Source organism: Rhinoraja longicauda, chromosome 25 (assembly GCF_053455715.1).
Source record: "Rhinoraja longicauda isolate Sanriku21f chromosome 25, sRhiLon1.1, whole genome shotgun sequence".
NCBI classification, from domain to species: domain Eukaryota; kingdom Metazoa; phylum Chordata; class Chondrichthyes; order Rajiformes; family Arhynchobatidae; genus Rhinoraja; species Rhinoraja longicauda.
Genome location: NC_135977.1, coordinates 10,408,315 through 10,436,212, shown reverse-complemented (window position 1 = coordinate 10,436,212; position 27,898 = coordinate 10,408,315). Strand labels below are relative to the sequence as shown.

General features: G+C 49.1%; 1 protein-coding gene and 1 non-coding gene across 4 annotated transcripts; one reads left to right on the top strand and one right to left on the bottom strand.

The window, feature by feature from the left end:
* The first annotated feature begins 749 nt into the window (after positions 1–749).
* On the top strand, positions 750–25,954 carry LOC144605633 (ADP-ribose pyrophosphatase, mitochondrial-like). 3 transcript variants are annotated; one of them, XM_078421071.1, is made up of 8 exons: positions 750–786; positions 6,488–6,742; positions 10,165–10,269; positions 12,904–12,990; positions 18,931–19,039; positions 20,164–20,307; positions 22,530–22,614; positions 23,855–25,954. In XM_078421071.1, the coding sequence occupies exons 1-8, from the start codon at positions 761–763 to the stop codon at positions 23,998–24,000; spliced, it is 957 nt and encodes a 318-aa protein (XP_078277197.1). In that variant the 5' UTR covers positions 750–760; the 3' UTR covers positions 24,001–25,954. The 3 variants fall into 3 exon arrangements, with proteins under 3 accessions (XP_078277197.1, XP_078277200.1, XP_078277198.1); XM_078421074.1 differs by lacking the exon at positions 750–786 and adding an exon at positions 1,845–1,894; XM_078421072.1 differs by lacking the exon at positions 750–786 and adding an exon at positions 1,955–2,184.
* Positions 7,095–7,167, bottom strand: trnak-cuu (transfer RNA lysine (anticodon CUU)). The gene has a single exon. It is a non-coding gene; the product is annotated as a tRNA-Lys (tRNA).
* Positions 25,955–27,898: the final 1,944 nt, after the last annotated feature.

Sequence of the window (27,898 nt, the reverse complement as noted above, 5' to 3'; positions counted from 1 at the left end):
AGAGTCATAGTGTGGCAACAGGCCCTTTGGCCTAACATACCCACACTGGCCAATGTGTTCCACCTGCCCATGTTTGGTCCATATCCCTCCAAACCTGTCCTATCCATGTACCTGTCAAACTGTTTCTTAAACGTTGGGATAGTCCCTGCCTCAACTACCTCATCTGGCAGCTTATTCCATACACCCACCACCCTTTGTGTGAAAAAGTTACACCTCAGATTCCTATTAAATCTTTTCCCCTTCACCTTGAACCTATGTCCTCTGATCCCGATTCACCTACTCTGGGCAATTATGTGAAACCCTTTCACAGAACAAACTGGAATACACCGTGTGGGGGATGTGGAAGTGAATACACCAGAGAAATTAATACATATTTAAAGGGAAATTATTAGTGTCAGCTCACAATACAAAACAAAAGCAAAACATTGCCAACACTGCAACTGACTGATGCTGACCTGTGAACAGTTACCAAGCGTGGTTTTTAATAGAGGAATACTACAAACTGCAGGAGGAACTTGTGTTTTGTTTAAAGATTCCAGCATCTGCAGTCTCTTCTGTCTCCATTATGTGCAGTGGGTTGATTATTTAAGTGATGGTCTTTACTTTCAGAGTAAAGTTCCTGTACTTTGGGACCACCTGCACCTTGAGTCTGGGGAGTCCTGCCAGGATCAAAGATGGCGGCGACCGCCATCCTCACATGCCGCAGGAGCATGCGCGCCGGCGGGGCACGTGACGGGTTGTCAGGGTAACCGACTCCCGGATGTGGATCCTGGCGGCGGTAACAAGGTAATAGGGAGCAGGAAAACCGGGATAGAGGGAGGAGGGGGGAGAGAGAGAGAGAGAGAGAGAGAGAGAGAGAGAGAGAGAGGGATGGGTAGAGAGGGGGAGGGGTGGAGAGGGGGAGGGGTGGAGAGGGGGAGGGGGAGGGGGAGGGGTGGAGAGAGAGGGATAGAGAGAGGGGGAGAGGGGGGAGGGGCAGAGAGGGGCAGAGAGGGGCAGAGAGGGGCAGAGAGGGGCTGGCGGAGAGGGGGAGAGGGTAGAGAAGGGGAGGGGGGAGGGGGAGAGGGGCAGGGAGAGGTGGAGAGGGAGAGGGGGAGGGGTAGAGAGGGGGGGGAGAGGGGGAGGGGTAGAGAGGGGGAGGGGGAGGGGTGGAGAGAGAGGGATAGAGAGAGGGGGAGAGGGGGGAGGGGGAGGGGCAGAGAGGGGCAGAGAGGGGCTGGCGGAGAGGGGGAGAGGGTAGAGAAGGGGAGGGGGGAGGGGGAGAGGGGCAGGGAGAGGTGGAGAGGGAGAGGGGGAGGGGTAGAGAGGGGGGGGAGAGGGGGAGGGGTAGAGAGGGGGGGGAGAGGGGGAGGAGATGAGGTAGAGAGGGGGAGGGGCAAAGGGGGAGAGGTAGAGAGGGGGAGGGAGAGAGGGGGAGGGAGAGAGGGGGAGGGGGAGAGGGGGAGGGGAGAGGGGGAGGGGAGAGGGGTAGAGAGAGGGAGAAGGAGAGGGGGAGGGGTAGAGAGTGGGAGGGGGAGGGAGGGGGGAGAGAGGGAGGGGGAGAGAGGGAGAGGGGGGAGGGGTAGAGAGGGGGATGGGGAGGGGTAGAGGGGGGAGGGGTAGAGAGGGGAGGGGGTAGGTAGGGGAGGGGGAGGGGGTAGAGAGTGGGAGGGGTAGAGAGGGGGAGGGGGAGGGGTGGGGAGGGGGAGGGGGTAGAGAGGGGGAGGGGGAGAGGGAGGGAGGAGTAGAGAGGGAGGGAGGAGTAGAGAGGGAGGGAGAGGGGGTGGACAGAGAGGGGGAGGGAGAGAGAGGGGGAGGGGGAGAGACGGAGAGAAAGGGAGGGAGAGATGGAAGGAACAAGAGACGGAAGGAGGAAAGAAAGAAGGAGGGTATAAGAAAATAACTGCAGATGCTGGTACAAATCGATTTATTCACAAAATGCTGGAGTAACTCAGCAGGTCAGGCAGCATCTCGGGAGAGAAGGAATGGGTGACGTTTGGGGTCGAGACCCTTCAAGAAAGAAGGAGGGAATGGAGAGGGAACAAGAGAGGGGAGAAATAGAAGAAACTAGGGGAGAAGGGAAAAAAGTAGCAGGGAAAGAAGGAAAGAGGGGAGAACTAGGAAGTAGGGTGAGGGAAGAAGGTGAGAAGAAGGAAACGATGGGAGGGGGATAGTGACTGTGGCGAAGAAAGGAAAGGGTGAGAGGTACAGAGGAAGGATGGGTCCAATCCGGATTCCGCTCCAACCACTGTACTTAAACTGCGCTCCTCAAAATCACAAACGACCTTTTCCTCTCTTCCGACGCTGGCAACCTCAACATCCTCATCCTACTTGACCTCAGCGCCGCCTTTGACACCATAAATCACTCCATTCTCCTCACCCGACTTGAAACCTCCTTTAACATCACCGGCACAGCCCTATCCTGGTTCAAATCTTACCTCTCTGACAGGCACCAGTTCATCTCCATTAACAACTGTAAATCCCCCACCGCTCCCCTCCCCCAAGGTGACAAACACATCAAACACATCACAAAGACAGCCTTCTTCCACCTCAAAAACATTGCCCGTCTCCGTCCATGCCTCTCCTCCACAGCTGCAGAAACCCTCATCCACGCCTTCATCACCTCCCGTCTGGACTACTGCAACAGCCTCCTCTATGGCGCACCCTCAAAAATCATCAGTAAACTTCAATACATTCAAAACTCCGCTGCCCGTCTACTCACCCACACCCCGATCCGGGACAATAGACAATAGACAATAGGTGCAGGAGTAGGCCATTCAGCCCTTCGAGCCAGCACCGCCATTCAATGCGATCATGGCTGATCACTCTCAATCAGTACCCCGTTCCTGCCTTCTCCCCATACCCCCTCACTCCGCTATCCTTAAGAGCTCTATCCAGCTCTCTCTTGAAAGCATCCAACGAACTTGCCTCCACTGCCTTCTGAGGCAGAGAATTCCACACCTTCACCACTCTCTGACTGAAAAAGTTCTTCCTCATCTCCGTTCTAAATGGCCTACCCCTTATTCTTAAACTGTGGCCCCTTGTTCTGGACTCCCCCAACATTGGGAACATGTTTCCTGCCTCTAATGTGTCCAATCCCCTAATTATCTTATATGTTTCAATAAGATCCCCCCTCATCCTTCTAAATTCCAGTGTATACAAGCCCAATCGCTCCAGCCTTTCAACATACGACAGTCCCGCCATTCCGGGAATTAACCTAGTGAACCTACGCTGCACGCCCTCCATAGCAAGAATATCCTTCCTCAAATTTGGAGACCAAAACTGCACACAGTACTCCAGGTGCAGTACTCCAGGTGCAACTGGAGAAGGACCTCTTTGCTCCTATACTCAACTCCTCTTGTTACGAAGGCCAACATTCCATTGGCTTTCTTCACTGCCTGCTGTACCCGCATGCTTCCTTTCATTGACTGATGCACTAGGACACCCAGATCTCGTTGAACTCCCCCTCCTCCTAACTTGACACCATTCAGATAATAATCTGCCTTTCTATTCTTACTTCCAAAGTGAATAACCTCACACTTATCTACATTAAACTGCATCTGCCATGTATCCGCCCACTCACACAACCTGTCCAAGTCACCCTGCAGCCTTATTGCATCTTCCTCACAATTCACACTACCCCCCAGCTTAGTATCATCTGCAAATTTGCTAATGGTACTTTTAATCCCTTCGTCTAAGTCATTAATGTATATCGTAAATAGCTGGGGTCCCAGCACCGAACCTTGCGGTACCCCACTGGTCACTGCCTGCCATTCCGAAAGGGACCCATTTATCCCCACTCTTTGCTTTCTGTCTGTCAACCAATTTTCTATCCATGTCAGTACCCTACCCCCAATACCATGTGCCCTAATTTTGCCCACTAATCTCCTATGTGGGACCTTGTCGAAGGCTTTCTGAAAGTCGAGGTACACCACATCCACTGACTCTCCCCTGTCAATGTTCCTAGTTACATCCTCAAAAAATTCCAGTAGATTTGTCAAGCATGATTTCCCCTTCGTAAATCCATGCTGACTCGGAATGATCCTGTTACTGCTATCCAAATGCTCAGCAATTTCGTCTTTTATAATTGACTCCAGCATCTTCCTCACCACTGATGTCAGACTAACTGGTCTATAATTACCCGTTTTCTCTCCCTCCTTTCTTAAAAAGTGGGATAACATTTGCTATCCTCCAATCCACAGGAACTGATCCTGAATCTATAGAACATTGAAAAATGATCTCCAATGCTTCCACTATTTCTAGAGCCACCTCCTTAAGTACCCTGGGATGCAGACCATCAGGCCCTGGGGATTTATCAGCCTTCAGTCCCATCAGTCTACCCAAAACCATTTCCTGCCTAATGTGGATTTCCTTCAGTTCCTCCATCACCCTAGGTTCTCCGGCCCCTAGAACATTTGGGAGATTGTGTGTATCTTCCTCAGTGAAGACAGATCCAAAGTAACGGTTTAACTCGTCTGCCATTTCTTTGTTCCCCATAATAAATTCCCCTGCTTCTGTCTTCAAGGGACCCACATTTGCCTTGACTATTTTTTCCTCTTCACGTACCTAAAAAAACTTTTGCTATCCTCCTTTATATTATTGGCTAGTTTACCCTCGTACCTCATCTTTTCTCCCCGTATTGCCTTTTTAGTTAACTTTTGTTGCTCTTTAAAAGAGTCCCAATCCTCTGTCTTCCCACTCTTCTTTGCTATGTTATACTTCCTCTCCTTAATTTTTATGCTGTCCCTGACTTCCCTTGTCAGCCACAGGTGTCTCTTACTCCCCTTAGTCTTTCCACCTCTTTGGAATAAATTGATCCTGCAACCTCTGCATTATTCCCAGGAATACCTGCCATTGCTGTTCTACCGTCTTCCCTGCTAGGGCCTCCTTCCAGTCAATTTTGGCCAGCTCCTGCCTCATGCCTCCGTAATCCCCTTTGCTATACTGTAATACTGACACTTCCGATTTTCCCTTCTGCCTTTCCATTTGCAGAGTAAAACTTATCATGTTGTGATCACTGCCTCCTAATGGCTCTTTTACCTCTAGTCCCCTTATCAGATCAGGATCATTACACAACACTAAATCCAGAATTGCCTTCTCCCTGGTAGGCTCCAGTACAAGCTGTTCTAAGAATCCATCTCGAAGGCACTCTACAAACTCTCTTTCCTGGGGTCCATTTCCAACCTGATTTTCCCAGTCTACCTGCATGTTGAAATCTCCCATAACCACCGTAGCATTACATTTTTGACATGCCAATTTTATCTCCTGATTCAACTTGCACCCTATGTCGAGGCTACTGTTTGGGGGCCTATAGATAACTCCCATTAGGGTCTTTTTACCCTTACAATTTCTCATTTCTATCCATACTGATTCAACATCTCCTGATTCTATGTCACCCCTTGCAAGGGAATGAATATCATTCCTTACCATCAGAGCAACCCCACCCCCTCTGCCCACCTGTCTGTCTTTTCTATACGTTGTGTACCCCTGAATATTCAGTTCCCAGCCCTGGTCCTCTTGTAGCCAAAAATCTGGAGAGATGCCCAGGGGTTTGGAAACTTGCCAAAGTGACACTCCCATTATAAAAGGGAGGAAGCATGTAGTATTAGGCCAATTACCTTAACGTCTATTGTTGGAAAACTTAGAATCAATTATTCAGGGAAAAAATCATAATTCATAATCCAATCAAACAGAATCGGCAAGGCTTCACGAAGGGGAAATCATGTCAAACAAATTTATTAGTATTGTGTTTGGGAACTTGGGACCAGAGTGGATAGAATGGAGCCAGCAGGGATGTACCCACCTTGTAAAAGGCCATTGACAAGGTACCTCACCAAAGGTTAAGTCACAAGATTAGAGCCTGTAGCATTGGAGGGAATATAAGCGTGGATAAAGCATAGAACAGCAAGTAGGTAAAACGGCAGCAGATGTTGGTTTGTACCGAAAATAGACCCAAAGTGCTGGGGTAACTCAGCGGGTCAGGCAGCATCTCTGGAGAAAAAAGATGGGTGATGCTTCGGGTCGGAACCAGTATGAAGCAAGGTCCCGACCCAAAACGTCACCCATCCTTTTTCTCCAGAGTTGCTGCCTGACCCGCTGAGTTACTCCGGCACTTTGTGTCTAGCTAATCTACAAACCTACACGCCTTTGGAATGTGGGAGGAAACCAGAGCACCCGGAGAAAAGTCACAGGACGAACGAACAAACTCCGTACAGACAGGACCCCGTAGTCAGGATCGCACCCGGGTCTCTGGCGCTCTGAGGCAGCAACTCTACCGCTGCGCCACCTCTTCGTCACTCAGCTCATGTTGGTTCGAAGGATATGACAGCTCCGAGCACCTCAAGTTAACAGTCTGACGTCAGATCATGAAACATTTTGCACGTCCTGTAAACTGTTAAAGCTCTGCCGATAAATCACGTTTAAAATACACTGTTTAACATTAAATGTTTAACTATATAGTTACTCGGTTGCAATGTGCTGTTTTACACGTCAGTGGCTGTGTTTACAGGTTGGCTGCAGTGCAGCGGTTACACCGCCGGCCTGTGTTTAAAGCAAAGTGCGTGACGTTTGTGCCTCTCATGGAGATTCTCAAGTGCCTCCACCTGAAGGCACGCAGCGAGGTGTATCCATGTTCTGAAGTCCTCCGGTTCCCTGTCCCCAATGATAAAGTGGACTGGGCAGTTCCATGGACTAATTACAACCCAGTTGACTATACTGCTCCTGAACTGCTGAAACAACCACCCTGGGCAGACCCACCCTACAGGTAGGCTGACATAAAGAGCGTGTTGCGTGATCGACTTCTCTTGCACCAAGTAGTTCAGCTTCGCGATACTGCACGGAAACAGGCCCCATCGATCTGCCGAGTCTACACCGACCATCTATCTTATCCCACGTTCTCATCCACTCCCTACACACCTAGCATTTTACAGAGGTCAATTAACCCACAAATCCGCATGCCTTGGGGATGTGGGAGGAAACCAGAGCACCTGGAGGAGGTCACGGGAGCTCCAACTCAAGACGGACTGCACCTGCGGTCAGGATCGAACCCAGGTTGCTGGCACTGTGAAGCAGCAGCTCTACCAGCTGTGCCACTGTGCCGCCCTTTCAATGGAGTATGCCCAACGTGGGGCTCGAACCCATGACCCTGAGATTAAGAGTCTCATGCTCTACCGACTGAGCTAACCAGGCTGCTCCTGATCTGGTCAGGCACACTGTAATCTTCTCCAGTTGAGTAGGGCAACTTGCACTTGGTTCCACTCTAATCATCCCGTCATAGTCAGAACACGTACAACGATAGCCTCTCTTCCAGTCATTGTCACCCCTACAACAGGACTGACTTACCCTGTGGTCTTTTTTAATCATTAACATCTTGGTGATTATCCACAGTTTGAGCTGATGATCTATCCACAGTTTGTTTGGCTGAGTTACAGTTTCCTCTCACTTAATTATTAGGAATATCAAAACTCTTATCTTTGCCCTGTAATACCGACTCTGTGTACCTTCGCCCCAGTTTCACCATCTTTTCCCAGCTAGTAACGTAGGCTGAATCGACTTTGCACTTTTCTCATTTTTAATGGTTCAATGGTGCTTTTATTGTCTGTCACGTGTGAGTTGCAAACACACAGTGAAATTATTTGCTTACAGTCCAGTGGTGTGTTGCCGTACCCAAGCACATCCCCGATTAGCAAATTAGAAATGGTGTACTGATCCCGCATGCAAGAGGCGCCGTGTCATGGCGCCATTTACAAAGCCCATTGTCATGGCGCCATTTACAAAAGCCCATTGTCATGGTGCCATTTACAAAGCCCATTGTCATGGTGCCATTTACAAAGCCCATTGTCATGGCGCCATTTACAAAGCCCATTGTCATGGTGCCATTTACAAAGCCCATTGTCATGGTGCCATTTACAAAGCCCATTGTCATGGCGCCATTTACAAAGCCCATTGTCATGGCGCCATTTACAAAGCCCATTGTCATGGTGCCATTTACAAAGCCCATTGTCATGGTGCCATTTACAAAGCCCATTGTCATGGCGCCATTTACAAAGCCCATTGTCATGGTGCCATTTACAAAGCCCAGTCCGCGCACTAGTTGTGAGCGGTGCCCTTTCCAGGCAAGGTGATTTCTCAACTGGATCTACTCTTTAGTACAAAGACAATCTCCACCATCTACTTGACAGTTCTCTAACAATGTTCTCTCACACCCCACTCCAGCCCCAGTCCTGTTGACCCCCTTGATACTTCCAGTATAGACTGTTCCAGTGCTGGAATTGGCACACGGGAATATTAAATCAAGGTGGATTACTGGAGCCAGAACACAGACCAGCCACCATTTTATTACGCAGACTCCAGTGGCACTCCGTGCTGATAGTCTTCTTGTTCTCCTGCCACCTTCTCCGTCATTCAACCACACTGGCATCACTTTCTGGAACTCCTTCCCTAAATCCCTCCACCCCTCAATCTCCCTCCTCCTTGACATCCAGTCTTTAAACCTATCTCTGCTCAAACCTCTGCTTACCACTAGTATCTCCTGCTTTAGTTCGGTATGTGCAGTAATGACATTTAGTTTAGATATACAACATGGAAACAGGCCCTTCGGCTCATGGAGTCCACACCTGCACATTAACACTCTCCTACACTAGGGACAATTTTACATGTACACCAAGCCAATTAACCTGCAAACACGTTGGTCTTTGGAGAGCGGGGAGGAAACTGGAGCACCCAGGGAAAACCCAATCAGGTCACGGGGAAAACGTACAAACTCCGTACAGACAAACCCCCATTGTCAGGATCGAACTCGGGTCTCTGGCGCTGTAAGGCAGTAGCTCTACCACTACGCCACCGTGCCGAAGTGTTTTGATATCGTGAATATTCAGTACAAATATTATCGTTGCTGTTGTATGTCTGTCACTGAAGGGAATGCTCTAATAATCCATGGAAGGAAACAGACATCATTGTTTTTACCAAGATTATGAGAGCACTGAGAATGAGCCAGATTAAGTGCGTTCAGAATGTGCCAAAATGAATATTTCTGATTGAATCTCGGAAGCATTTTCTGTATTGATATTCCTCTTACAATCTGGCAGAGGGCCGGGTTTAAAATGAAAGAACATCATAGCAGTCACCTTTTGGAACAGCCTTCTTTGTAGCTTAGAACACAGCGTGGCTTACTCCTGTTGCAGTCACTATGTTTCTGGCTGTATCTGACTGTTAAACTGACTGTCTGCTGGTAACAAGCCTTGTACAATTAATGACTTGATCACCAGAGCATTACCAACAACACTCTTGTAACACAGGCTATCGAGCCATTAACTGAAGTGGCATATGAGAAGAAAGAACTTGTATTTATGTAAGCGATGTTCTCAACAAGACCCACCAAAGTCTTTGTTTAGCTAATGAAGTACATTTGAAATAAAACAGGTCAGGAAACATCTGTAGATAGAGATACAGAGTTGATATTTCTGGTCAGTGACCTTTCATCAGGATTGTTAAAAGTTAAAGATGTCTTTGTAGTGTAGTTGCTGCTGCAAAGTAAAAAAATGTGGGCGCTGATTTTCACACAGTCTGGTTTCAGGATCAACAATGAAATGAGCAGATAATCTGTCCTTTGAGCTGTTGGTTGAAGGATAAATATTGGCCAGGGCATGGGGGTGGACTCCATTGGTCTTCAACATCACACAATGGGATTCTTTACATGGAGTTGAGAGGGAAAATGGGACCGACATGTACCATTTCATCTAAAGACTGCGCTGACAATAAATCCATTTGGTATTGCACTTCAATGTCAGCCCACACCTCGGGAATGGGTCTGAACCTAAATATAACAGTGCAGGAGGTATGTGGTGCCCATTCACCCATGTACAATCTCTTAGTTCACATGCAAAGAGTGAAAAGCCTCACAATAATGCTAAGCAGAGTCTTCGGAGAGGAAAAGCTGAAGGTCACATCAGAGGAGACCTCTGCACAATCTATAACCACCGTCTGAATACAGTGACAATGGGCATTTGAATAAATATGAATCCAATTTGCCAATACATAATATGGAACATAGCAGCAAACCTACAGTTTATGGAGCATAAGCCATACGAAACACAATATTTATTCAAAGCTCTTCATGAATGACTTGCCTTCTGCTCTAATGTAACTGGGCTATAACTGGACTCCCTTTCTTGTTTTCATTTACAGAGAAGAAGGAACATTGAACAAGGTGCTGAAGTTCAATCAGTTGGATGGCGACGTGGATAGAAGGTCCCACGCAGGAACATATAATCTGATAAATGGCTTCCCAAGGTGGGACTTCCTTGCTCAGTGTCCACTCATGAAAGTAGATGTACCCGTGGAGATGTTTATACCTGCACCATGCTTTAGCCTAGCCGACCCTGATGCTCTCCTCTTCACGTGATGGAGCATGATGTATTTTCGCCACTCGGTTTATGAAAAGCCGAGTGACCCTGCTTCTAAGTGTTAAAGTCTCTCTGTGATTTTTTGATATGCCTTTGTTGCTTTGAGGTTGTGGTTTGGGGGGCATGCTCACAATGATCCTACAGACAATGAGATAATCTGCTGTCACAACACTTTCAGCAGTGGGGGCATGGTATGGGGGAATGCTCACAATTCCACTGTTCACATTCTTTACGTCTTTATTAAGGTGAGAGGGGCAAAGTTTATCGAAGATTCAAATTTGAGGCAATTCTTTTACAGAGACAGTGGGAAGTGCCTGGAGCGGGCTGCCAGGGTTGGTGGTTGAGACAGACACGATTGTATCATTTCAGAAGCTTTTGCATAGGCAAATGGTTATGCAGGGAATGGGAGGGCTATAGATTATGCGGATGTAGATAAGGGATGGTTTGGGCATCACAGACAATGTGGGCCCAAGGGCCTGTTCCTGCGCTGCACTGTTCTACGTTCTCTAACACTGGAGTGAGACATTGGGGAAATTCTGCGCAATTGCCTGTTTTCCAACTTACTGCAAACTGCTAACATAACATGGCGGCTTGAGTATCCCACATATAAGAATGATTTTCTTGGGAAATTGGATAATGCCGTGTGTTTGGATGTTTCTGTTGGAAATTGTTCATTCCCCCTTTAACCATGGGCGAGTGGGTAACACATACTGTGATAGATGTCGGTTCAAGCCCCATTCCAGAGGCATGGAGTGACACTGAAGGGCAATACTAAATGACCCCATTGTCGGAGCAGTCTTGAGATGAAATGGTAAATGTAAGTCCTATTTTCCCTCTCAATAGACAATAGGTGCAGGAGTAGGCCATTCGGCCCTTTGAGCCAGCACCACCATTCAATGTGATCATGGCTGATCATTCTCAATCAGTACCCCGTTCCTGCCTTCTCCCCATACCCCCTGACTCCGCTATCCTTAAGAGCTCTATCTAGCTCTCTCTTGAATGCATTCAGAGACTTGGCCTCCACTGCCTTCTGAGGCAGTTAATTCCACAGATTTACAACTCTCTGACTGAAAAAGCATTTCCGCATCTCCGTTCTAAATGGTCTACCCCTTATTCTTAAACTGTGGCCCCTGATTCTGGACTCCCCCAACATTGGGATCATGTTTCCTGCCTCTAACGTGTCCAACCCCTTAATAATCTTATACGTTTCGATAAGATCCCCTCTCATCCTTTTAAATTCCAGTGTATACAAGCCTAGCCGCTCCAACCTTTCTACATACGACAGTCCCGTCATTCCGGGAATTAACCTAGTAAACCTATGCTGCACGCCCTCAATAGCAAGAATATCCTTGCTCAAATTTGGAGACCAAAACTGCACACAGTACTCCAGGTGCGGTCTCACTAGGGCCCTATACAACTGCAGAAGGACCTCTTTGCTCCTATACTCAACTCCTCTTGTTATGAAGGCCAACATTCCATTGGCTTTCTTCACTGCCTGCTGTACCTGCATGCTTCCTTTCAGTGACTGATGCACTAGGCCACCAAGTGTAAAAGATCTCATTGGATGATGTTGAAGACCTAGAGAGCCTTCCTCCATGTCCTAGCTAATATTTTCAGCTTGATGAGAACAACTGGGTTTCCGTGTATTTTTGTGGGAAGGCACTGAATGATGATACTCAAACTCTTATCAGAAAAGAGAGTAATGCTTGGGACTTCCCAGAAGTTGCTTTTGGGCCATTGCTGAAAGTGTTGTCTTGGCAGGTCATCTCCTTGTTTGTAGGATAATGAAAGGCAGAGCTGGGTAGCGCTAGGTAAAGAAGGGATAAAAAAACACAAAGGTGTCTCAAATTTATATAGAGGTTGTAGGAAACAGAAATATAATCACGCCCTCAGTCTGAAGAAGGGTCTCGACCCGAAACGTCACCCATTCCTTCTCTCCCGAGATGCTGCCTGACCTGCTGAGTTACTCCAGCATTTTGTGAATAAATCGATTTGTACCAGCATCTGCAGTTATTTTCTTATATAATCAGAGCCCGTAACTTTAGGCTCAGTCTTGGTCAGTGGTAGGATAGGCATCATACACATGCCTTTGGGCTGCAGTTAGGTGAATTATTCCTTGATTCTAACGAATACCCATTGAATACCAATCAATCGAATACCAATTTACTATCAATACCAATCCATTGAAATGTGTAGGAAAGAGCTGCAGATGCTGGTTTACACCGAAGATAGGCACAAAATGCTGGAGTAAGTCAACGGGATTGGCAACATCTCTGGATAGAAGGAATGGATGACGTTTCGGATCAAGACCGAAGAAGGGTCTCAACACGAAACGTCACCCATGCCTTCTATCCAGAGATGCTGCCTGTATCGCTGAGTTACTCCAGCATTTTGTGTCTACCAATCCATTGAATACCAATTTAATACCAATACCAATCCATTGAATACCAATTGAAACTGTCTGCCAGGTTTGGCTGAGGTACAAATAATTGGTTCACCTGTACATTATTTTATGCCTTAGGAATCCTTGTGGACGGACTGGATTAAAAGGGCGAGGACTCCTGGGAAGGTGGGGCCCTAACCATGCAGCAGACCCCATTGTGACCAGGTTTGTGCCCTATGTTTATGAGAACACAGTGTGCTGATCTCTCTGTATTTACCATACGATACGATGAAACTTTATTCATCCCCGGAGGGAAATTGTTCTGCCAACAGTCGCAACACACAAAGTTGAAATTAAAATTAAATTAAAAGTGAAAAAAAAAGAAAAAGACAAGTGAATGTTGGCTGCCTGCCGTGTGCACAGCGTCTTAACCGGAACGAATGAACAAACAAACAAACAAACACAGGCTTATCCCCTGGGCAGAGGATTCTAAAACTAGAGTGCACCCCCCCCCCCCTCCCCCACACTGGGTCCCCCTTTGTTCTCCCACCGTCCCTCACGGTGGTCCCCCCCCACGCCGGGTCCTCATCGCCTACCCCTCCCCCCCCCACGCTCATCGACCGCTGATCGCGGGTCGCTCACGAGGCCCCACCACTATCCGAGGCCCCACCGCCGCCGAGGCTCCCGCTGTTGCCGAGGCCCCACCGCCGCCGAGGCTCCCGCTGTTGCCGAGGCTCCCGCTGTTGCCGAGGCCCCACCGCCGCCGAGGCTCCCGCTGTTGCCGAGGCTCCCGCTGTTGCCGAGGCTCCCACTGTTGCCGAGGCCCCACCGCCACCGAGGCTCCCGCTGTTGCCGAGGCTCCCGCTGTTGCCGAGGCTCCCGCTGTTGCCGAGGCCCCACCGCCACCGAGGCTCCCGCTGTTGCCGAGGCTCCCGCTGTTGCCGAGGCTCCCGCTGTTGCCGAGGCTCCCGCTGTTGACGAGGCTCCCGCTGTTGCCGAGGCCCCACCGCCACCGAGGCTCCCACTGTTGCCGAGGCTCCCACTGTTGCCGAGGCTCCCGCCGTTGCCGAGGCTCCCGCCGTTGCCGAGGCTCCTGCCGTTGCCGAGGCTCCCGCTGTTGCCGAGGCCCCACCACTGCCGCCCAATCTGGAATTAATGTAAAATAGGCATTCAAATATAACAACAACAAAAAAGAATTGCTGGGGGATCTCAGCAGATCGAACAGCATCTGCAGGAGTAAGGGGGTTGTCAATGTTCTGGGTCAGGACCCCGCATTGGGACTGAGAGTGGAGAGAGTATAAGGCGGGGGGGGGTTGAGACAGGGGCCAGTAGGTGGACCGAGGAGGGGTGAAGGATGCTGGGCTGATGGGATCGAGAGGGGCGGAATTGGCAGATGGAGGCAGGTGGATGAAAGGTGGAAGCAGGCAAGGAAAGAAAGGGGGCAGAGGGAGCTAGGTGGGGTGGAGCAGAGAATGAAGGCAGAAACAACAGCTGAAAGGAGACAAACAGCTGAAAGGAGACAAACAGCTGCCAGTGTTGGAATCTGCAATGTTCAGGAAGATGATGTTGGGAGACATTTAAGGGAGAGATGAAAGGCAGACGTGGAGGTCATTTGATGGGTGAAGGGTGTGGGAAGTAGGTGGATGGAACCAGGAGTGGGACAAACACAGATGATGGGGTCTGGGTGCAGGTGATGTGGGAAAAGAAACTAAAATGGCATGGCACGTTGACACAGCAGTTGCTGCCTTACAAGAGGCCCGGGTTCGATCCTGACTACAGGTGCTGTCTTTACGGAGTTCTCCATGCGACCACGGGTGCTCTGGTTTCCACCCACTCTCCAAAGACACACAGGTTTAGTTAATTGGCTTTGGTAAAGATTGTAAATTGTTCCTAGTGTGTAGAATACGGCTAGTGTACCGGTATTGCTGGTCGACGTGGACTCTGGGCCGAATGGCCTGTTTCTATGCTGTATCTCGAAATTAAACTAAACTAAAAATGATCACTTGCACTCCAAACACCCACACTCAGTCTGCAAGAGCTTCCAGTTTCCTGCCTCTTTAAATCTCCATCCCACTCATACTCTGTCCTGTCTTTGACGTCTTACAATGTTCAAAGGAAGCCCATGAACATCATCTCATCTCATCTGCCAACCAAGCACAATACAGTTCTCAGCATTCCACATTGGAATTAAATCAACAGTTTTAAGTATGTAGCATGTTCAGCCGGATGAAGGGTCCACAACCTGTAATGTTAACACTGTCTTTAGTTTCGTTTATTAGTTTAGAGATACAGCGCGGAAACAGGCCCTTTGGCCCACCGAGTCCGGTCCGACCAGCGATCCCTGCACACTAACTCTACCCTACACACATTGGGGACTATTTATAATTTTACCAAACCATTTAGCCTAAACCTGTATGTCTTTGGAATGTGGGAGGAAACCGGAGGCCCCGGAGAAAACCCACACAGGTCACGGGGAGAACGCACAAACTCCGTACGGACAGCACCCGTAGTCGGGATCAAACCCAGGTCTCTGGTGCTTTGAGGCAGCAACTCTACCACTGTGCTGCCCCTTTTTATTTTCTCTAGAGATGCTGCCTGACCCGTTAAGTATTTCCAGAATCCCAGTAATTGCATAGTTTTGTAGCTCACTGGTCCAGCATTTTCTTCTCTCTCTCTGCTCTCATTCATCTCCTGCTTCCAACTCCCCCCAGACAATTCAGCTGAGATTAAAATGCATTCACCACCCTTTCTCAACTGGCACCACCACTCTTTGTGGGAACTAACTTTCTTACATTGCCACGGGGGAGGCCATTCCGCCCATTGGGACCATGCCTGCTCCCAGCAGAACATCCCCTCTGTCCCATTCCTCTGCTCCATCTTTCCCTGTATCAGACCTCCCAACCCTTCCGAATTTGGCGGAAACTTTCTGCTTTCTTATTTCATTTCCGCCATTCCGATTTCACCTCACATTTTTCCGCAAAACACATACCTCACCGCTGGCCTCGCCCTGCCTCTCGCCCCGCCCCTCGCCTCACCGTTGGCCTCGCCTCGCCGCTGGCCCGCATCGCCTCGCCACTGGCCCTGCCTATGGCCCCGCCTCTCGCCTCGCCGCTGGCCCCGCCCCTCACCTCACCGCTGGGCTCGCCTCGCTGCTTAGCGCGAGGTCCATTGATGTTGAGAAGGGATGGGGTGTGGGGGAGGGGGGCAGGAGATGGGGGAGTGGGGGTTGAGGGGTTAGAGGAAGGGAGGGGGGGTGGGGGAGGATGAGAGGAGGAGTGGGGGGAGGGGGAGTGGAGGTGGGTGGAAAAGGTGGGGAGGGGAGGGCGGGAGTGGGGGGGAAAGGGGGGAGGCGGGAGGGGAGGGTGGGAGTCGGGGGAAAGGGGGGAGGGGTGAAGGGGAGTCGGGCGTGGGGGTAGAGTGGGAGTGGGGGGGAGGGGGGTGGGAGTGGGGGGGTGGGGGTGGTGGGAGGGCAGTGGGGGGTGGGTGGGGACATGGACTGTTGTGATTTGCTGTTGAAGATCACTGGAGCAAGTATGTCTTCAATGAAATTAGGTATGTGCAGTTTTAAATGAAACTCTTTCTTCGTAACTTAGTCATACATTTTGCATAAGGAAAAAGCAAAATAGAAAAAACAAAACAAAACAATTTTTTCTTTGTGTTGTAAACAGTATTTCTGTTCAATAACCTTTCGATGAATAGCAGAATATACTCATGTTAGGCCTGACATTGTACATGTAGTCCAAGAACTACAGACTGTTGGAAATAATAGTCGTTTTTCACACATGAATGTACGCACATTTGGCGTGCATACTTTTTTTTTGCTGAAAAGTTGCATTACGCGCCATATTATGAATTCTGATGTAAAATTCTGAATTTTGGACACCAAAATTCTGAATTTGTAAAATCAAATGTCTGCTGTGTCCATGACACGGTTTTTTCCCCCTGAGATGACCACAAACTCCCCTCTGATTCTTTTGTCACTCACCTACATCTGAAGTAACTTACAGCAACCATTTAATTAACCTGAACTTCATTGGAATGTGGGAGGAAACGGGAGTGCCCGGGGAATACCCAGGTGGTCACAGGAGGAATGTGCAAACTTCACACAAACAGCGTCTGAGATCAGGATCGAACCTGGGTCCCTGGGGCTGTGAAGTAACTTCAGTGCCTCGGTGCTGCCCAGAATTCAGGCTTCACCCAGACATAGACATTTTCTTTGTTCTCTTCATCAAGTGTATTTCTTCGTTTTTTTTAATCGTTTTTTTCTATTCTGATCAAAGGTTGTCAACCTGAACTATTCACTCCCTCTCATCCCACAGATGCAACCTGATCTGTCGAGTATTTCCAGTAGATAAGACACAAAGTGCTGGAGTTACTCAACGGGCCAGGCAGCATCTCCGGAGAAAAACTCTTCTTCTGGAAGAAGGGTTCCGACAAGAAACGTCACCCATCCTTTTTCTCCAGATGCTGCCTGACCCGCTGAGTTACTCCTGCAGTTTGCTGCCTGACCCGCTGAGTTACTCCTGCAGTTTGCTGCCTGACCCGCTGAGTTACTCCTGCAGTTTGCTGCCTGACCCGCTGAGTTACTCCTGCAGTTTGCTGCCTGACCCGCTGAGTTACTCCTGCAGTTTGCTGCCTGACCCGCTGAGTTACTCCTGCAGTTTGCTGCCTGACCCGCTGAGTTACTCCTGCAGTTTGCTGCCTGACCCGCTGAGTTACTCCTGCAGTTTGCTGCCTGACCCGCTGAGTTACTCCTGCAGTTTGCTGCCTGACCCGCTGAGTTACTCCTGCAGTTTGCTGCCTGACCCGCTGAGTTACTCCTGCAGTTTGCTGCCTGACCCGCTGAGTTACTCCTGCAGTTTGCTGCCTGACCCGCTGAGTTACTCCTGCAGTTTGCTGCCTGACCCGCTGAGTTACTCCTGCAGTTTGCTGCCTGACCCGCTGAGTTACTCCTGCAGTTTGCTGCCTGACCCGCTGAGTTACTCCTGCAGTTTGCTGCCTGACCCGCTGAGTTACTCCTGCAGTTTGCTGCCTGACCCGCTGAGTTACTCCTGCAGTTTGCTGCCTGACCCGCTGAGTTACTCCTGCAGTTTGCTGCCTGACCCGCTGAGTTACTCCTGCAGTTTGCTGCCTGACCCGCTGAGTTACTCCTGCAGTTTGCTGCCTGACCCGCTGAGTTACTCCTGCAGTTTGCTGCCTGACCCGCTGAGTTACTCCTGCAGTTTTCTGCCTGACCCGCTGAGTTACTCCTGCAGTTTTCTGCCTGACCCGCTGAGTTACTCCTGCAGTTTTCTGCCTGACCCGCTGAGTTACTCCTGCAGTTTTCTGCCTGACCCGCTGAGTTACTCCTGCAGTTTTCTGCCTGACCCGCTGAGTTACTCCTGCAGTTCCTTTCCACGCAGTATTTCCAGTATTTCAGTTTCCTTTTCTTTCTTGTTGTCTGTGTTGCCCTTGTGGTCTGAGATTGGTTAAACTACTTGCTGCTACTGATGTGCCAGCTCTCAGCTAACTCAAGAAACTGGATAAAACCCTGGACTGTATGCTGTCTATTGCTTGGTACCACACCACACAGCTAGATATCCATTGGCCCTCAATCCAATGGTTCTCACATATACCAGTCTGCAATGAAAACACTTTACAAGGAGGTAGTGTCTGATTTAAGTTGTAGTTTTGACTTTGTGATCTTGATGGAGATTCTAAGGAAGAATTATTTACAACAAAGAACTTCGGTGCATGACATTTATGCTAAAGTCAGCTTATTTTGGACTGTCGAATGTGGTGAACTGTACTCTGTACGTAACATGTAAGAAAGAAAACTGCAGATGCTGGTTTAAATCGAAGGTAGACACAAAATGCTGGTGTAACTCAGCGGGGTCAGGCAGCATCTTTGGAGAGAAGGAATGGGTGACGTTTCTGGTCGAGACCCTTCCAGTCTGGAGAAGGGTCTCGACCCGAAACGTCACCCATTCCTTCTCTCCAGAGATGCTGCCTGACCCGCTGAGTTACTCCAGCATTTTGTGCGTACTCTGTACACGGTGAGTTCTTTAAAAAAGCTTGCGTTAACACACAAGTGGCCGCGACCCAGTGCATGCTGATAAATTGTCGGTGTCCTCTTCACTTGCCTCTCCCTGTTTTCTACCGCTCCCTCTCTCTCACCTTTCACAGGTGGAAGAAGGAGGGTGGAAAACCGGTGACTCACAATTGCTCTGGGAAGCCCATCCTGCAGTTTGTGGCGATTTGTAGAAAAGACAACAAGGAATGGGCAATTCCTGGGGTAAGCACGGAAGATTTCAGCCACCGTTATTCAGGTTTAGAGCTGCTCTCTGGTGGCTCAAATTAATATCACCTTGGAGCATAAAATACATACGATTCTCCTGCTGCCATTTTATTTCCTTCCGCCATTTTATGTCATCCTTCCATGGTGAGTGGTGTCCTATATTGTGGTACAGTTTCCATTATTCTAGTGTTCCCGCTCTTAACCTCGCCCCATTGCTGCTTGTTCTTCAGGTAGTTTGGTGAGAATCAGCAACAATTTGACAGGACTGAAGTCTCTTTTAGCCCTCCCCCTCCTCATCCAGTGAGAGGGGTTTGTATAGGCTTGTATACACTGGAATCTTATCGAAACATATAAGATTATTAAGGGGTTGGACACGTTAGAGGCAGGAAACATGTTCCCAATGTTGGGGGAGTCCAGAACCAGGGGCCACAGTTTGAGAATAAGGGGTAGGCCATTTAGAACGGTGATGAGGAAAAACATTTTCAGTCAGAGAGTTGTGAATCTGTGGAATTCTCTGCCTCAGAAGGCAGTGGAGGCCAATTCTCTGAATGCATTCAAGAGAGAGCTAGATGGAGCTCGTAAGGATAGCGGAGTCAGGGGGTATGGGGAGAGGGCAGGAACGGGGTACTGATTGAGAATGATCAGCCATGATCATATTGAATGGTGGTGCTGGCTCGAAGCCATTGACAAGGTATTATCTGTTGTCTATTGTCCATGGAAAAAGGACCTAGCCCATTTTGCCCCTTCTTACTCGGTATCCAGACTCGGTAACATCCTTGCAAGTCATTTTACACCCGTTCTATTTAATTGGGATTATATTGGGAATCTCACCCGCAGCACACGATTGGGCTTGGCAATTGGCGATCTGACACTTTGAGGAATAATGTTGTGCGAGAGGAGAGGAAGTTTTATGCTCCTTTGGATGTAATGTTGAAGCTAAGCTTGCCACTGCTCCAATTCAGAAAGATTGGTTTCAAACTGCCTACCTGAAGAAAGATTCTTCTGGGTGAATTTGTATTTTATGGGTAGCTGGGTGAACGATCTGATTCAGGACAGGAATGAAAGTAATCGTGTAATGACAAAACCTTTCTAAGGCTATATTCCAATTTGCTTTCTGACAGGGAATGGTGGACCCTGGTGAGAAGGTGTCAGCCACACTCCGCAGAGAGTTTGGAGAGGAAACCCTGAACTCCTTAGAACTGCCAGAAGCCGAGAGGCAGAGGGTGAAAGAGTTAATCGACCACCTGTTTCAAGCTGGGGAGATGGTCAGTATTACAGATCTTTGATCTGCCGCCTGGAGGGTAAACAGATGGAGGGGGTCTCGAATGCTCTCACAGTGTTGGCATTGGAGAACTGCATCCTACAGGGATATTGGGAATGTCATGGGACATGCTTGCACCCTATTATAGGGGGTAATGCTTTGTCAGTTTAGTTTAGAGATACAGCGAGAAAACAGGCCCTTCGGGTCCGCGCCAACCAGTGATCTCTGCACGTCACTCTGCACGTCACTCTGCATTCTCTACCCTCACGCTCTGCATCACTCTACTCCCTGTACCCTCACTCTCCACGTCACTGCACAGACTGCAGGGTGGAATGCATCTTTAATAAGGACTTGACCAAGTGGACTCGTTAGGCCCAAACTTGCATTGATGCAGCACCCTCTCCCTCCCCCCTCGCCCCTTCCCCCTCGCCCCTTCCCCCGCCCCCTCCCCCATACCCCCTCCCCCACACCCCCCTCCCCATCCCCCCTCCCCCTCCCCCTCCCCCTCCCCCCTACCCCCCTCCCCCTTCCCCATCCCCCCTCTTCCCCTCCCCCTCTTCCCCTCCCTCCCTCTCCCTCTCCCCTCCTCCTCCTCCGCTCCCCCTCCCCCACCCAGAGAAAGTCCAGCCCTTTCTCTCCCCCTCCCCCACTTCCCCTCCCCCTTCCCCTCCCCCCCTTTCCCTCCCCCCCCCCCCCACTCCTCCCCCCTCCCTCCCTGGGAGATCGATTTTAAACTTTGAAAGGTGAATAACTTAAAATATATAACACCGGTTTCAACGAAACTTCCTCCATTAGCACCAAAGGGACGACGGTCAGTAAGGTGGGCCTAAAATTGTCGCGCTATCGTGTAGCGTTTTGGCCGTGGTTCAAGAACAAACAAACGAGAGCTTTAGTATATAGATAGTGAGATAGTTGGATAATAGTTTATTTAGTATGCAAGAATATTTATTTTACCTTGGATAATGGTGGTGGGTTTGTTTGTATTGTTTTGTATTGTACATATAATTTTTGTGAATAATTGATTAAAATTATTTTTGGTATATTAAAAAAAAAAGCTCTGCACAGACTGCCCTCACTCTCCACGTCACTCTGCCCTCTGTACCCTCACTCTCCACGTCACTCTGCCCTCTGTACCCTCACTCTCCACGTCACTCTGCCCTCTGTACCCTCACTCTCCGCATCACTCTGCCCTCTGTACCCTCACTCTCCGCATCACTCTGCCCTCTGTACCCTCACTCTCCGCATCACTCTGCCCTCTGTACCCTCACTCTCCGCATCACTCTGCCCTCTGTACCCTCACTCTCCGCGTCACTCTGCCCTCTGTACCCTCACTCTCCGCGTCACTCTGCCCTCTGTACCCTCACTCTCCGCATCACTCTGCCCTCTGTACCCTCACTCTCCGCGTCACTCTGCACAGACTGCCCTCACTCTCCGCATCACTCTGCCCTCTGTACCCTCACTCTCCGCATCACTCTGCACAGACTGCCCTCACTCTCCGCGTCACTCTGCCCTCTGTACCCTCACTCTCCGCGTCACTCTGCCCTCTGTACCCTCACTCTCCGCGTCACTCTGCCCTCTGTACCCTCACTCTCCGCGTCACTCTGCACAGACTGCCCTCACTCTCCGCATCACTCTGCCCTCTGTACCCTCACTCTCCGCATCACTCTGCACAGACTGCCCTCACTCTCCGCGTCACTCTGCCCTCTGTACCCTCACTCTCCGCGTCACTCTGCCCTCTGTACCCTCACTCTCCGCGTCACTCTGCACAGACTGCCCTCACTCTCCGCATCACTCTGCCCTCTGTACCCTCACTCTCCGCATCACTCTGCACAGACTGCCCTCACTCTCCGCGTCACTCTGCCCTCTGTACCCTCACTCTCCGCGTCACTCTGCCCTCTGTACCCTCACTCTCCGTATCACTCTGCCCTCTGTACCCTCACTCTCCACGTCACTCTGCCCTCTGTACCCTCACTCTCCACGTCACTCTGCCCTCTGTACCCTCACTCTCCACGTCACTCTGCCCTCTGTACCCTCACTCTCCTCTCCTCTCCGCTTCGTTACTGTCTGATCCATCCCTCACTCCACGTCCTCACTCTCCCTATCCACCTTCCCCTGTTGGTCGAGGATTGCCTTAACTATCTTAGTGCACCAGGAAGAGTGAGAACAGCGGTGCCAGAACACAAGCTGCATGCCTGTTGGGATTGTCACTGATGTCCATCTGCTTAGGTATACCAAGGATATGTCGATGACCCTCGGAATACTGATAATGCCTGGATGGAAACCGTGGCCATGAACTACCACGACGAGACAGGTAATTGGCTCTGATTTGGAGATGGACACTAATGACTGTGGTATTCAGAAGGGTCAAATATGAATGGCCTGTATTTGTTATGGTGCTGTGAGAACTCCAGACTGCCCCTGTTATCCATGGAAGCTAGGTCAACTTCAGGCATGTGTCACTGCACACCTGTAAGCGTGGGATGCAACCACGCACTCCCTTTTCTCTGAGTTTCCTTTATATTGAATTTATATTCATTTGTATTGCTCATGTCTAAATTATTAAACTGCAAGAAACTGCAGATGCTGGAATCTTAAGCAAAACACAGAGTGCTAAAGGAAGGTCTGAAGAAGGAACCCGACCCATAACGTTGCCTGTCCATTCCCTCCCCTGATGCAGCCTGACCTGCTGAGTTCCTCCAGCGCTTTATGTTTTTGCTTTTTATTAAACTGATGCTCTATTCAACTTTCTCCCCTCTCCCTCGCCCAATAGTCGGTGTTATTCACTCCCCCCCCCTTTCCATTAACGCTTGCTTTGTAATAATATGTTTGTCACTGCGCCGCTCAATCCACCCCTCACAGATTTTGATCTTGTGTTTCATATCAGCAGCCCCCTGCCACCCTCCCAAATGCTGGCCCATGTCTGCACTCGCGCCGTGCTCCTCGATTCTCACAGCCTCAACCCTCGAGCGAATAACTCTTGATTACCACACGTAGGAAGGAACTGCAGATGCTGGTTTACACCGACGATAGACACACAATGCTGGAGTAACTCAGCGGGACAGGCAACATCTCTGGAGAGAAGGAATGGGTGATGTTTCCGGTCGGAAACCTTCTTCGACACTTTGTGTCACGCTCAAGCTTCCAGTATCTGCAGTTTCTTGCATCTCCATCAGTTCAATGATTTAGACTGAAGGGAGACACAAAATGCTGGAGTAACTCAGCGGGACAGGCAGCATCTTTGGAGAGAAGGAACGGGTGACATTTCGGGTCGATGTCAGGGGAGTGGGCGGGACAGAGATAGAATGTAGTCGGAGACAGTAAGACTGGTGGGAGAACTGGGAAGGGGGAGGGGATGGAGAGAGAGGGAAAGCAAGGGCTATTTGAAGTTGGAGGCCAATGTTCATACCGCTGGTCTGAAGAAGGGTTCCGACCCGAAACGCTACAGTACCTAATTTTCTCCCGAGATGCTGCTGGACCCGCTGAGTTACTCCAGCATTTTGTGTCTATTCTTGATTACCGTGCAGTCTTATTTGGCTTCTGTCTTGCTTCAGGTGAGAGTGTGGGAAAGCTCGCCCTCCAAGCTGGGGACGACGCTGGTGCGGTGAAGTGGATGGACATCGAGAAGGTGCAGAATCTTTACGCCAGCCACACGCACTTTCTTCATCAGCTAATAAAGGCGAAGAATGCTCACTGGTAACCCGAGGCCCTGAACATTTCCCCACCCTGACACACTCTCAGCAACCACAGCTAGAGCTCCTGTACATGAAGTCAAAGGTGGTAACTTTCTTTTTTTTCCCAAACTCCAACACCATGAAGATCACTGAGGCTACTGGAGACACCGAGCGAGCAGCTTTAATCCCGCTGTTTATGTTCAACTTTGGTCGGAGACATGGTTTTACATTTTGTACTTTTGTGTGACACAGATCATTTTTTAATTTCTGTTCCTCTTGTTGGGTATCCATCACATGGTGGCTCAGCGGTAGATTTGCTGCCTCACAGCATCAGAGACCGGGGTTCGATCCTGACTATGGGTGCTGTCTGTGACCTGCGTGGGGTTTCTCTGGGTGCTCCAATTTCCTCCCACACTCCAAAGACGTACGGGTTTGTACGCTAATTGGCTTGGTTAATTTGTAAATTGTCCCTAGTGTGTGTGTAGGATAGTGCTAGTGTGTGAGGGTCTCGCTGGCCGGCACAGACTCGGTGGGCCGAAGTGCCTGTTTCAGCGCTGTATCTCTAAACTAAAAACTAAACACACGCGCTCACCATCCACAACTCCCCCACCGTAGCACACCCCCAAACTCTCCCCCATTCTACCCTCTCCCCCATCATCCAGAAGACAAAGCTGGCTCGTGTTTCATCAGATCTAAGAGCAGAATTAGGCCATTTGGCCCATCAAGACAACTCCACCATTCAATCATGGTTGATCTATCTTTCCCTCTCAACCCCATTCTCCTGCCTTCGCCCCATAGCCCCTGACACCCGTACAATCACTGCCCGTACATGGCCCATACGTGGCTGTAGCAGGGCATGTGAGAGTGGGTGATTAGCTTCTCCAGCAGATTGTTTCCACTTTGCAGACTGATACTGGGGGCATCAGTTTGAAATCAGTGGCTCTAATTGGAGATGAAAAGGATATATATACCTGCACACACCGGGCTGCAGTGTGCACTGCAAACATCTAGCTTGAAGGCAAATTCACGTTTTGCCCATTGAAATTCTCGATCCCCTCAACAGTGCATCATCCTTGGGAGGAGCAGGTAATCTGGACACGTGGCTCCCAGAGGTCTCATGCTTTCCCGGGCTTGGGTCTGCGTTTGTGAATGACCAGTTGATGAAGATTGCTGGCAGCAGTGAATCAAAAGCTGCGATTTGTTGTATTTTGTGACTACCAGGACAAAAAACGTTCTCCCTGTGACTGTGGGAGCCTCCTCCAAACACTCTGGTTTCCTCCCACATCCCAAAGATGTGCAGGTTTGTAAATCGCTCCCCGTGTGTAAATCTGCAAGGAGTGGCTGGGACGTGGGGGAATAAATGGAATTGGCGCAAGTTAATGAATGGCTTGGACTCGGCAGGCAAGTGCATGTTTCCACATGTTACCCAGGTGCTGCCCTAACTCTGGGTACTTTCTGGCATCCGCAGTCACCACTTACCACCACTAGATGGTGATATAGCCATGCACTCACTGCAGGGATCGGTGAGCCGAAGGGCCTGTTTCTGTACTGTACCTCAAAACTAAACTGAAACTAAACTAAAAACCTTGAATAATGTGGGTTTGTCCTGCACTGACTGAATACCGGCCCACTCTCAAACTGTAATGTTCTTTCATTTTCGTTATTGATTAAATTGTTCAACTTATGTCGTCTCTGGACTCTCCGACTATTCTAAACTATTGCTGTAGGTTTCAGCTTCAAGTCAAACCATGAATGTGAATTAAATTAGCTCCATGATTCCTGGATTAGGAAAGAGAAGAATCACCCAGAGACCATGCCTGCTGGATATTGTCAGGGAGAGGAAACCAGAAGAAGAATCTAACAAGGATAACTGTGAATGACCTAAATATGTTCTCTAAGCACTTCTTGAACTGTAACCTATGAATGTCTGTCCTTTCTGTTGATCTGAAACCCACACATGTTAAGTAAGTACCAAGGACTTGTACAGAATAAACTAATAACTACATTTAGTCAGTTAAATGATTTACCAGGATGTTACCAGGACTCGAGAGTCTGAGCTGCAGGGAGAGGTTGAGCAGGCTAGGACTCTATTCCTTGGAGTGCAGGCGGATGAGGGATGATCTTAGAGAGGTGTACAAAATCATGAGAGGAGTAGATCGGGTAGACGCACAAAGTCTCTTGGCAAGAAATGGGGAATCGAGAACCAGTGGACATGGGTTTAAGGTGAGGGGGGAAAGATTTAATAGGAACCTGAGGGGTAACCTTGTCACACAGAGGATGGTGGATGTATGGAATGAGCTGCCAGAGGAGGTAGTTGAGGCAGGTACTATCGCAATGTTTAAGAAACATTTAGACTGTTGCATTGATAGGACTGGTTTAGAGGGATATGGGCCAAACACAGACAGGTGGGACTTGTGTAGATGGGACCTGTTGGCCGGTGTGGGCAAGTGCCTGTTTCCACACTGTAAGACTTTGTACTACGATTGAAAATAATGTAACAGAAAAATGAGTGCAGCTTTAAAGGGTTGCATCTACTCCAGTCTGTATCCTAATAAGTAAAAGCTCCCACTTTCCCTCATTCCCATTAAATGGAATAATGTTAAATTAGTGCACCCATCCTCTTTATGCCACCCCTATCAGAGCACACACCCCATGTCTGAATACCATTAATATTATTACAGTGAAAGCCCATCCCTGTGAATACTGGTAACACATGTGGATAGAACAATAAAGAAGGCATCTGGTATGCTTGCCTACATCGGTCGAGGCACTGTGCATAGGAGTACAGAAGTCATGTTGCAGCTTTATAAAACTTTGGCTTTGTGCTGCATTTGGAGCATTGTGTGCAGTTCTGGTCACCCTATTACAGGAAGGATGTGGATGCTTTGATGAGGGGGCAAAAAGAGGTTTACCAGAATTCTGCCTGGATTAAAGGATATTAGTTATAAGGAGACGTGGGACAAACTTGGATTGTTTTCTCTAGATTGTTTGAGGCTGAAGGGAGACCTCATAGAAGTATACAAATTATAAGAGATACAGATAGGGTAGACAGTCACAACCTTATTTCCAGGAAGGAAAGGTCAAAGACTAAAAGGCATTGTTTTCAGGTAAGGAAGGAATGTTTAAAGGAGATGTGAGAGGAAGTTTATACATTGAGTGGTGGCTGCCAATGGTGGAGATGGAGGCAGATACCACAGCGACATTTAAGAGGCTTTAGGATCGGCACATGGATATGCAGGGAACGGTGGGATATGGACCATGGGGAGGAAGAGGAGAATAGTTTAAGCAGGCATCATCTTCAGCACTGATATTATGCACCGAAGGGCATGTTCCTCGGCTGAACTGTTCTATTGTTCTGTGTTCATAATCCAATAGCAAAATGCTGCATTTGTGGTAAATCTGCATTAATACAGCAACTGCTGGAAGCACACAGCAGATCAAACATCTATTTGGAGATGGAGGATAAGGCATAAAATACTGAAGTAACTCGGCGGGTCAGGCAGCATCTCTGGAGAAAAGGAATAGGTGACGTTTCGGGTCGAAACCCTTCAGGATGAGAGTCGGGAGAGAGAATCCAGTGGTATGAAAAGGTTCAGAACAACTCAGAGCTGGCACCGACGACCAAAGAAATGTGGAGCCCACAATGGTCCATTGTTGCCTGTGGAAGAGGTGATAACAAAGGGAGAAGGGTCTCAACCCGAAACATCACCCATTCCTTCTCTCCAGAGATGCTGCCTGTCCTGCTGAGTTACTCCAGCATTTTGTGTCTATAACAAAGGGACATATGGATGTGAACAGTGGAACTGGCAGGATGACTAGGTTGGAGGAGAGGCAGAGAGAAGGAGGGAATACAGGGGTTACTTGAAATTAGGGAAATCAATATTCATACCGCTGGGTTATAAGCGGCCCAAGCAAAAAATCAGG